This window comes from Brachionichthys hirsutus, chromosome 12 (genome assembly GCF_040956055.1).
Source record: "Brachionichthys hirsutus isolate HB-005 chromosome 12, CSIRO-AGI_Bhir_v1, whole genome shotgun sequence".
Classification (NCBI taxonomy): Eukaryota; Metazoa; Chordata; class Actinopteri; order Lophiiformes; family Brachionichthyidae; genus Brachionichthys; species Brachionichthys hirsutus.
In genome coordinates this window covers 5454490-5466667 of record NC_090908.1, presented here as the reverse complement: position 1 = coordinate 5466667, position 12178 = coordinate 5454490, and the positions used below count along the sequence as shown (strand labels likewise).

The 12178-nt window shown below is 44.4% G+C and overlaps 2 protein-coding genes across 2 annotated transcripts; both read right to left on the bottom strand.

Annotated features, from left to right (window-relative positions):
• Positions 1–1435: 1435 nt before the first annotated feature.
• Positions 1436–8003, bottom strand: mob4 (MOB family member 4, phocein). Its single transcript, XM_068746053.1, has 8 exons — positions 7938–8003; positions 7258–7320; positions 5221–5321; positions 4235–4277; positions 3146–3232; positions 3004–3083; positions 2572–2683; positions 1436–2339 (listed from the first exon to the last, which is right to left on the bottom strand). Exons 1-8 carry the CDS (start codon positions 7995–7997, stop codon positions 2205–2207), a joined length of 681 nt encoding a protein of 226 aa, XP_068602154.1. The 5' UTR covers positions 7998–8003; the 3' UTR covers positions 1436–2204.
• A 1817-nt stretch (positions 8004–9820) lies between these two features.
• On the bottom strand, positions 9821–12172 carry hspe1 (heat shock 10 protein 1). Its single transcript, XM_068746055.1, has 4 exons — positions 12069–12172; positions 10319–10474; positions 10102–10191; positions 9821–10016 (listed from the first exon to the last, which is right to left on the bottom strand). The coding sequence occupies exons 1-4, from the start codon at positions 12069–12071 to the stop codon at positions 9966–9968; spliced, it is 300 nt and encodes a 99-aa protein (XP_068602156.1). The 5' UTR covers positions 12072–12172; the 3' UTR covers positions 9821–9965.
• Positions 12173–12178: the final 6 nt, after the last annotated feature.

Here is a 12178-nt window from a genome sequence, read left to right as displayed (position 1 = left end):
TGGACCTTTAACTCAGAAGCTAGCCGAGTGTTGACGTTGTGCATCTCACACACACAGAGGACGTCGTATTTATCTCGCGTTAGCATACAGAGTTGTGTGAATGCTTCTCCTTTATGCATTCATGAAGCGGTGAAAATAAGTGTTCATTGATATTAACAGACCAGATGAGTCCTTGTTTAAACTGATGTATTGATCAGTTTACTAAACATCAGTATTATTCCTCTGGCCCTCTTTGATGTGTACATTTTACTTTATTATTGCACTTTGAATTAAACACTTTTCCATCCGTTGTGAGCTTTCATTAATGGCACGATTCATTCCCGGTCCTACTCTTCACATGGAAAAGTTTCACGAGTGCAGAAAAACTGCAGCATCAATTAATTTACCAAGATGCATCCATCACAGAAGAATTGTTTCTGTCTGCAGTCTGCCCCCTTTCCTCGCTAAACGAGCACGCCTCAGAGCTGACATGATGGGATGTAGTCCTGAATCTGCAAGTAGAACTTGGGACCTATTGAGCAGCACTAAATCCTGAAACATGGACGACTGAAAGCAGGAGGAAAGTAAATGTAACTAAAAGTTGCTGACTGCAGTTTCTCATTTCTGGTTGACACGTCAGCGTGAGGAACGAGGAATGAGGGATGTGTGTCGAGTTTAAATGGAGTTGGTTGGAAAATGTGGTGACAATCAGCCTTCAGCAATAAAGACTCCAGAAAATGGCTGACATTTTTGATGAAGGGGACGCCTCTGCCAAAGCTTTGCTTTCTAGATGATGGGAACTGGTTCAAGAGAAATACTTTGGTTTTAGAGTCACTTTCTTCATAGTACTTGCTGTCATTCTCCACAAGGTACCACGCTGGAGAGAGTCATTTCCTGGACTCAAGTCTGCAATCAGGTTAATCTGGAATATTTGAAGCATTTTTTATGGCGCTAATAAAATCGCCTCTGAGCTCATTCCCCTCATAATTAGACTTCCACCATCCAGATGGTGATCTGGATCATCACCAAGGTTATAAATTGTTCTTGGTACCTTTTTCAACTGTGACAAGTAAAAGTGAATCAGAGTTGATGTGTATTTATAACTGATATAAATACAGTTATATATAAATATATAACTATAACTCCATAAATGGAGTTTTCAATGTTAAAATAAAATATTCTTTCCTGACTTTATTCTGCACCTGATCCAGATGGTTCCTTCCATAACTGATTTAATGAGGCATTTTAACCCCCCCCCCCCCCCCCCCATGTCAAATCCAATAAACATGAACAAATTTTGACGCCCCATTGACTGCAACGCTAACGAATATTTCAAAGTGATCCAAAATCCAGGATCTCTCGTACATCGTCACCAAAGTTTGATCAACTGTTCCTGAGTTATCTTGCTGCCAGACAGACACCAAACGTGAGGCAAAGATCCACACAGCCATGTGAATAATATGTCTTATTTATTAACAGACATGAAAATTATCAGTAACAAAAGGTTTTAGTCCATTAAAAAAGTGGCTTGGATCGACAAAATAACTTAATGAGGGAGGGCGGTCGTGCTCGACGATCAATGTAGCTGATATTCCATCTTTCCGTTTAATCAATAACAGGTTTACAGCAGCGCAGTCTCTGCCTCGCCGTGGATCACGTACTATTGCATGAAGGAGGGTGAACATCAGGAGCATCTTATGCAGGATTAAAACGGGGGCATGTCACAAAGGATCACTCCAGAGGCCAAACAGAACGACTGGTTACTACCGGTGAGTTAGCTGGTTACTACCGGTGAGTTAGTGTACTCACTAAGAGGTTACGCATCTCTGCCTCAGGAACCACACTGTTTAATATCGTGATGAGATGGGGTCCATGTCGCCCCCAAAAGGACATGAGGCAACAAGCAAAGAACAAGAACAAGTGAATTTAGAGTGGGAGTGGGCGGGTTAAATATATATATATATATTTATATACACACAGAGGGGGGGGGTCAATACGGTTACTTGAGTTTTTGCTTGTTGGAGACGGCGAGGAGGGAGCAGCAGCGGTTCCAGCCTGAACCAGTGGGTGAACTGGACAGGAAGCGGCGTGCAGCTCTGCTCCTGCTACTCGGCCTCGTCCTCTGAGACAGACACAGGCGACTGGGGTGAGGGGACATGGACTCTAATTACACCGGTGTGCGTGTTTGTGTGTCAAACGTTGTGTTTTTGCATGCGACTCTCATCCTAGGCTTCGCTCTCGCCAGCCGACGACGTGTTCTGCACTTCCTCCTCCAGGATGGGCACAATCAAGTTGTCCTTGGACATCAGGTTGTACTTCATTACGAAGCGTGTGAAGCGATGACACAGGAATGTTTCATTCTGTATACACACAGACACACAACGAAACTAACAATGCTGCCCTTTCGCTTACGAGTCACAATGTTTTATGACAAATTTGGTCAGATGGAGAAAATATTTATCGCCTGCAAGGTGTGCACGTATTTTTAAGAAAGGCCTGGGCCGATGGCGACGTAAACGTACACTTTAAAACAATTTAAACACACAAGTTTTGTTTAGGTGCAACTGATTCACCGTTTCAAAGGAAACTCACCTCGTATTTGTCAAATATCTGGCGGTGATGGAAGTACGCATGAGAGAATATCCGATAGATGCGGCGGCAGACGGAGCCCAGCTTGGCCACCGACGACTCCTTGATGCTCACCCTGGAAAGCAAATGGCAGATAATATTTCCTGTGTGCTGCCCTCACGGACATTCTGACGCCGCACCATAATCCATAGCCGAACAGTGACAGGGAACCATGACAACAGGAATTACCCCCAGAATAAGGAGCTGCTCTGGGCTTAGAGTGAGCTCAGACATCCTGTCCACTGCACCGTTCAGAGACGGGGACTCCAGGCTCGCGCCAATGAGGGGACACAGTTTGGCGTCTACTGTCAGCACAAAGTGCAGTAATACCTCGACCGACGAGTGTCAGGGACAGTCAGACGGTCAGTCGTGGCTGCTTGAAGGGAGACGACTGACCTGCTGGGGAAGTATTTGTTGCTATTGAGAAGGCAGGCAGCTCCGTCCAGCGTGTGCCTGGTGTAGTCAATGGCAGGACACTGAGGACGCAGCACACACGTCAGTAAACAGCCTCTCAGGGTAACGCACGCTCTGGACTCACCTCTTTGGGGGTCTTATGGGCAGCACAGAGAAAGATCCACTGCTCTGTGGCCGTCATCTGGGTGCACGTGTCTGGATGGCACTCACTCTGTTGGAGCAGAGACAGGCATTAGGGGGCGGAGCTTTCAGTTAGACAGGCATTAGGGGGCGGAGCTTTCAGTTATCAAGCTCCTTTGTTTTCCTTTTTTGCTTTCCTTTTTATCAAAGCTTACAGTTAATCAATATAATAATCAATATGCTGTCATAGGCAGGCACTGGTGGCTTAACATCATGACACACTGAGCTCCTCCCTCTTTATCTGATTATTCATGTTATAAATATACATCAGTAATCTCTCTCTCTCTCTCTCTTCCCTGTAGTCTTGTGCTCGCTCTCCCTGTTTGTCCCTCTTTCTGTCTCTGTCTGCAGGTCCTTCTTGTCCGTCGTGCTGCAGAACCTGGACCTGTGTCCCTCAACACTGATGCCCAAATCACTAGCATTAGCATTTATAGCCTCATACAGCACCTCTTTGTGGCTTGCTCAGCAGCTTATATGTTATGTAAGGACAGATGTCTGTCCACTCAGAGTCTGAGGTTCTGTCCAAGGTTTCTGCCCGTCAAAAGGGACGTTTCTTTTTTGCCTCTGTCACCAAAGTTCTTGCTCTCGTGGGACAACTTGGGTTCCGTCTTTCCCTGCTACACCTGTAAAGTACCTGGAGATACATTTCTGTTGTCCTCTGGCGCGATAGAAATACAAATGACACCGACACAAAGGCAGAAACGTTCACAGCACGGAGACGCTGCCGGAGCTCCTCCACAGTAATTCATGCTACAGTGTGATCATAAACATAAAGCATCATTTATTTATCCCAGGAAATCAAACTACACTCGATCTCCTTTATCCTGAGCTCAGGGCATCACAAATTCCAAAACCTGTATAAAGTTTAAAATCCTCTAAACTTTATAGCACATATGTGATGTCAACATTATTGGAAGACTGCTCAAACTATTGAAGTGATACGACTAACAGCTCGTATCACAGTCCATTGTTTTGGGTCCAGAGCGTTCGCTTTACGTCATTGAGTTTTAAAAAGGCGAGTCCGATCACGTACCTGCAGTTTTACAGCGAGTCCGTTCAGCTCCAGGCAGAACTGTCTACGCAGGACAGGGAAGACAAATGAGCAACAGGAACTAGTCAAGAATAGAAATAAAAACGTGTACAACATTACAGCGGATGCACTGTGTCCCTCCACCGTTGGCATTAACCTGGGAGAAATCAGATTATAGATCCGACACGCCTGATTATTGTCCATATTTAGAGCTGCATCTCTAAAAAGCCTGACCTTCCGATTTGGATTTTTTAAACAGGTTACACTGCAGACCTGTTGAGCAGCAGGATTTTGCTTTTACAAAGTAAAAGGAAAACACGGAACAAACTAACCAAACAGCCTCAACCACCAATAAGGTGTCCCGACTTTGAGCTTTTCTTTCTCGTAGGGCAAAAAGAAAAACATGCCCAAAAATATTCTACAAAAAATAGTGCAGCATGTTAAACGTTTTCATAAGTCAACGGGTCATTGTTCTCAGACTCACTGCAGTCACCTTTACATTAGTGGCAGGTTTTCATTTTGGATGAGCAAAAGCATTGCTGCTTTTCCACCAGACGGGAAAAGTCTTTCCTCATCTTCTAAATGTCCAGCCAAGCTAAACAGGCGCTCTCTTTCAATGCAGCAGGGGGCGGAGCCATAGGCTCGGGCAGGTAGGCGGGCCTGTCAGTGATTTAATGGCAGAGCAGGAGACAGTGGCTGACTTTCAGACCTTTGCGGAGGTTGATCAGTTTCATATGTACGAATCGGCTGATCCGGCAAAATGAAGGGAATCAACGCCGATCGATCGGTGCATCCCTGCCTTACTTATATTTATTTAAAGATCGCAGAAGCGTCACTCGTCTGCTCCTAGAACCGCATCTCCACGCCGGTTATTCAAAGTCCGCTGCTGACTTTTGAGATATCAGTAAAAAGACAACTGATGGCAGAATGTGCCTATGCTATTGGTGGAGGTCAGAATGTGCTCAACGCGTCTCGGGTCATTGACATACCTGAGATGCTCATACTTCCACACACCCTCATCCTGACCCTCAGGTGGCTCCAGGATTTTGTCGATATTGGAGCAGTCTGATCTGATGTTCTGCTGAATGTACTGAAACAGCAATAAAACAACATTATCTTCATCACACGAGAGCGATAATCCACAATGCGTATGTGAACTGTACCGTCAGGGTGTGGATCGGGAGAAGGTTCACAAAGCACAGAGGAAAACACATTTGTGTAAAGCAGGAAGAAACAACATTTCTGTTTATTTTGATTAGAAATTCCTAAATGATTCATTGCCCCATTTCAGATACAGTGGTACCTCAGCTTACGAATTTAATCCGTTCCGGGACTAACCTCGTAACGTGAAAACTTCGTAAGTAGAGACGCATTTTGAATGTAAATGCACTAATCCGTTCCAAGCCCCGCAAAAGTATTGTAACGGTTCATGTTTTAGGAGTGTTCATTATTCCTACGCTGCAGAGAGTCCGCAAAGGCATCCAGGGAGGAGGGGCGGTGTGTGTGTGTGGGTGCCGCGGGGAGGAGGAGGGGAACGGGAGAGCTGCGGGAGCTACGCAGCTCTCCCGTTCCCCTCCTCCTCCTCGCGGCACCCACACACACGGAGAGTTACCCGTCGTGTGCTTATTCCAGCGTCCGACGGACGCTACATTATGATATTTTTTTAAAATATTAATCTACCTGTTAGCTGTTACTTTTTGTCCTCTTTGTTTACTGGTCCTTTGCGGTGTTTTCTGCCTCGCGTTTCTTGAAAAACTGATCCGATGACGTCTGCTTTTGCCGGCTTTTGACAATCCGTCGGAAATGTGCGAGGCAGACGTCATCATAATGAGCAATAGCCCGACTTGTCAACACTTTTTCCGGGTGACACGAGGGGGACACGAATAGCATGCTGAGATACACGCATACGCAACGGGTTGCCAGGCAGATGGCAGAGCAGCTACAAGTTTGTTTACGTTCGGTGAACTCTGGGAGCGGCGAATAGCGCTATTCGCCGCTCCCAGAGTTCACCTCGTATCCTGAAATGCTTCCGTAACAAGAGGCAATATTTTCCCATTCAGAAACTTCGTAACCTGAAAATTTCGGATGTAGGGACATTCGTAAGTCGAGGTACCACTGTAGTTTAATAGTCACTAAAATATATCTGCATGCTCTCAAATTTCTTTTATAAATAATTAATTACATTTAATTAAATCCAAGCTAAATACAGGTGAACGTAAATTATTTGATTTTGGCAACTGAAGACAAGGAGAAAAAATAAGAGTCTAAACGTTCATATGAATCACACAGGAAAGGAAAACGATACATTTTCACAACCCTGACAATCAGTCGATAGTCTAGTCGATACATTACGGAAAAAAAGTTAAATATTTGCGGGCAACCATCAAATGTTTTCAGGCAGGCAGTTTTCATCGAACCCTGACACGAATATTCAGCGACGGAAGATCACCGGAGTACGAGTGACAGAAGCAGTGAGATACATTCTTAAATTAATTACTCTTCAATAGTTTATATCGATTTCCGAACGCCTTATCTGCTTGAGGGAGTCACAGGAGCTCCCTGATTGGTCCGTGAGACAGACTCCATCTGTGTTCAAGAGTAGACTAAAGACTTTCCTCTTCAGCAAAGCTTATAGTTAATCAATACAATAATCAATATGCAGTCATAGGCCAGCACTGGTGGCTTAACCTCATATGACACACTGAGCTCCTCCCTCTCTATCTGATTATTCATGTTAAATATATATCAGTAATCTCTCTCTCTTCCATGTAGTCTTGTGCTCTCTCTCCCTCTGTTTGTCCCTCTTCAAAATAAAACACCCGTCAGACTAATAATCAATACAACTGAAGTTATACAAATTATTTATTCTTTCTGGCCTGGTAACAAACGTCAATCAGAAGATTGTGTAAAATGCCTGAAACATATCAAGCACGGACTGATTTACTTGTTACTTTATTGTGTTTCCATTTCAGATACAACTACCAGAAATAACGATACCGTTTGTGTGTCTGTGACGAGCAACACACCTGCTGGACAGCCAGAGTACTGTCCATCTCCTCGAACGACTCATCCGGCCAGTTGTAGAAATCCTGCAGGAGGGAGGATTATTTGAGATAGTTACAATCCAAGGTGAAATCCAGGATTGCAGGATAAACGTCGTTACATAGCAGGAATCCGATGTAATAAAACTATTACTGTGTATAAACACGCGTCTGAAGTATTACTTTCAGCTCTATTGTGTTGAGACAACACTAGCTAAACGGTGACAGCTAAAGGCTAAAGAGGGTTTTATACCTTTATCACAGCTACAAAGCTAGCCTGACACGAACAGCGAGCTACCTACGGCTGGGGTGCGTCTGCTTCCTGCGAAGCTAACAGCTAGCGGGTCGCTCGCAACACATCAGGAGCCACATTCGATGACTGCGCATTTCCGGCTTCATTCAACAGAGTGAAAACACGATAACCGAAGACAAACGGTTTCAGTCACGTAGACGATACCGCAAACCCCACAGCCGGACTAGTTAGCATCCTTCCGGGAACTAGACCGAGCCACAGCTTCCTTCAGGCCCTTACTACGTGGTGTCCGTGACCAAGTTGTCGACGACATGCGCGGGACACCGCGACAAGGACCGGTCTGGACCGAACCGCGTAATGTCGGGAGCTTCGTCACATTGTTTTTAGCGCGTTCCTGCCCGGTGAAACGCACCGTTGCTTTGGTTCCAGGCCGGTTCCTCCTAAGAACTGCCGTACCCTCCGCCATGACCATCTCGACAGAATACCCGGATGTTAGTCGGGCGCTCTGTTGTGTCAGCGGACCCGGTTATAATCGGATCACAAAGACCGATTATAACCGGGCTCCAGTATTTGAGAACAGAATCGATGTGTTTATACTTTAAGTATTTCAAAAACTAATAATTTATAGTTACAATTTACATTGGACACCGTAGTCAGTCAGGATTGGGAGAATGTTGTTACACTAAGTGACAAAATAAAAAAGTTTAAAATAAAATAAACATATCTGCAGTTTTCTGCAGATTTAATTGCGTTCACAATGTTTTGAAAATGTCTGTTCCATTCCGGTCATCTTAAAAACACTTTACCCTGTAAAGATAAAAACATTTGAGATTTGCTGTCATATCAGAACATATTACAATATGAAACATATTTTTCAGCCAACATCACTGTGCAGATAAAACAGACCTAAAACCATTTTGTCTCAAAAACGCGTGTTGAATCACAAAGTCTAACAATTCCTGGCCTCGTCAGTGCAGCTTCTGTCGTGGGAATGGGATTACATTGATCACGCAGAATGGATGACGTCACTGCTGACCTGTTTCCTTACTGTTTATATTTCATCATTGATCTATTCATGACAATATACAACGAAGACAACTCTGACAAAAGGTAATGGAAATGTACCACCTGTGGCACATATCACTAGCATTAGCATTTATAGCTTCATACAGTTTATTTATGTCTGCTCCTGCTCTCTCTCTCTCTCAACCCAGTCAGACAGATGTCTGTCCACCATGAGCCTAGGTTCTGTCCAAGGTTTCTGCCTGTTAAAGGGAAGTTTTTCTTTGCCTCCATTGCCAAAGTTCTTGCTCTTGTGGGTCAAGTTGGGTTCTGTCTTTCCCTTTGAATCCTGTAAAGTGCCTTGAGATGACTTTCTGTTGTGATCTGGTGCTATACAAATAAAACTGAATTGAATTCTCTGAATGCTAATGTCAGACATGCAGCACAACGTGAGGATACACGCTGCTGTATACTGCACAACATAAAGGACAGTGTTGCTGCTTATGAAATGACACGCCAGAGGGACATGTTGGTCAGAGCACAGCATACAAACACAGCTGTTGACACAAGACAAGCAAGAAGACTTTGCTCCAAGACTCACGAACCTTTGCAGCACCGTTCTGATGACCCTTTCAACACGAATCCTCACATTAGCGCGATTTCTCATCGATTTCACTTCTGTAGCACTCAGCTGTTGCTTTCCTCTCATAAGAGGAAAATTGCACTTCGGCTCCGACTGAAGCGCAATTTATTTGCGCTATCGAAATAAAATTATATTTACGCAAATGCTTATTTGGAAGCTCCCGCTTTTCTTACAATAATATCCCAAAAAACCTTTTCCACTTCTCTTCTGGACTATGCTGTAGACATCAAATACAATAACAAAATTAATTAAAGCCGCAAGCGGCATTGTCGGCCCTCGCCGGCCGACAGGCCGATGAGCTGACCCGCCGACGCACGCCGCTTTTGTCCTGAGTGCTTCACAAGTGTTTAGATTCGAGCTGCATGAGTAGCTCACAGTTTAGTCAAATCGTTATTTGGATTACACGGCCATCCGCCATCAGGAGTTTTTAAATTTCAACCCAATATGGCCGCCCTCCCGTGTGTCTGGGGGCATGGCCAGACACACAGGTTTAACTGAAGTGAGTTCACACCCAGCCATTGCTTTATTCGCCATTATCTGAACTTGGCTGCACGATATATAGCCAGAAGTAGCAGAACGGGCCAATAAGTGAACCCTCTCTTTGGAATACTCGATGTTTAATACAATATGTAGACAAAAACACAGCAATCGACAGCTCACTTTTATTATTATAACAAAATGTGATTTGAATTATTTACAATCATAGAATAGAAAAAAAAAAAACAGACATGAAATATTAATTCTGCAGGGATGACGGGGACATCACACGTTCCACAGCATCAGACACGGCAAGACTCAATCCATGTACTTCCCAAGGATGTCTCCGTCACGGAACAGGAAATAGTCCTGGATGTTAAGAGAAAATATACACAAGAAATTAACCAAAATAAAGAGCACAAAGGGAATCTTTATTAAGAACCATCATCTGTACCTTGTCATCCAGAACAACTTTAGTTCCACCATACTCTGGTAGGAGGACATTTTCTCCAACCTTCACGCTGACTGGTTGCAAGTGCCCCTTCTAGAAAACAAACGAGAAACAAAGAACAAAACGATAAGAGTAAAACAGCAGCAAAAGTCCCGCACTCTTCATGTGCAGCTCCATCTGCATCATGAGAAAACATTCCAGGCTCATAGAAGCTGATCACCTGATTGACAGAGCCAGGCCCGACTGCCATTACTGTGGCCTGCACCACCTTGCTTTGGGACTTCTCTGGAAGCATGATTCCACCCTTTGTCACAGTCTCTGCAGTCAAACGCTCCACCAGCACACGGTCGAACAAGGGGAGGAACTTTCTGAAGGCCTGGAGAGACCAGCAAGAGGGAAAAATAGAAAATATTAGTTTATATTAAATAGGAACGTTTTTACTTCGTTCAAAATTATACAACTTGAACATGCACTGTAAGAACTAAGAGACACCACAAGGGGGCGATCTCCAGCCAAAGACTAGACTCGTGACCCACTGGCTAGAAGAGTTTGATGCAAATGAGGGAGTCAGTAGGGAAACGGGGAGCCGGAGTAGAGAAAATAAAATGAAACCATGGCAACTTGTTTAAGCCACATTAGTAGATGCATGAATGAATGAATATATTTATTAGATAGAATGTTAGAGTACAAGTACAGTCACACAGTAGCATGTATTACAGTACAAGTACAGTCAAACATCCTGAGCATTTCAAAAAAGCCCTCGCGGTCTTGTTTCCGTTGACAGTCCTTCGTACATAAATCATCCACAATTAACAATACACATAAAAATAAAACCAATATTCAATAACTCAATTGATGCAACGTAACATTAGAAAAATAAAAATAAGGGAGGAAAGCAGCTTTTTAAAACCAGCTGATTTATGAGTGTCCTTGGGTGAAGGTCGTTGGCTGGTCTTTCATGACTGATCTAATTCAGCAGAGACCAGAAGGGCTGGTTAGTTATTCACTGCACCCGTTCACCCCAAGCTAATCCAGAGTAGGACAAATATAGACTCTTAAGGCTTCAGTTGGAGAAGTTGCATTTTGCACGTGAACGTCCTCCATGTTTCGAGCACAAGGCGATAACTTGCAGGGCCGGTTTTCCAGAAGGTTCCGTGTAAAGATTTGTGAGGAGGCGTAAATATCTGCATCATAAATGCCGTCTTATAGCAGCGCCTGCAGAGCAACCAATAACGTTTCTATTCAAACGGAATTCAAGATTACAATCTCCATCGGACGAGGATCATTTCATGGCATCTTTGGGCACCTTACAAGTTTAGGACTGTTTCTTATATTCTCGTGTATCAATGTCAATAGTTTGTGTTTAATAATTCACCCAGAACCACACAAATCACTGGGAAAGCAGGCGCATAAAGTAGCCCGCGTCTACGATGAGACTCGAAGCAAAGGGATTCGGGTTTTATTTGATAATGGTTACCGGAAGCAGATAAATCATGGAGGTCAAATTATTGCAAGGCGTGTATTTGTCGTCTCTCACTGACCAGATCCATGCGTGTCAACGCAACACCGGTTAACACCAAAACGCACCAAACTGGTCTGAATGCTCAGGCACGTCATCCACGTGCGACCGCAGCAGCTCACCGCGACTTACGGCGGAACATCAGAACGAGTCAGCTCGGAGGTCCATTTCTGCATGTCCGCACGACGACCAGAACCCGACCCGCCTCAGGAAGCTAACTGTGTGCTAGCTAACAGCCGGCGTAGCCGCAGCAAAGCCGCCGCCTCGTTAGGGACGCTTCCTTTCCTTTCTTCTTCCCTGTCGTTTGACCTTGCTGATCGACATTAAAATGTGGCTGATAACATTAGCCGCTAACGAGTTTAGCAGCCACGTGATTATTGATTGATGATTATTCAATGGAGCTCTGCGGGGTTCGTGACAAATAACGCAGATTCTGGACGGTACATCTTACCATTTCTGGATAGGAGCGTGAGGTCTGGGAGTCGGCGTGGAAATGGACCCCGGTTTCTTCGTGAACGGGACAATGGATGGCGCAGCTCCACGTGAGGAAATATCCAGAAA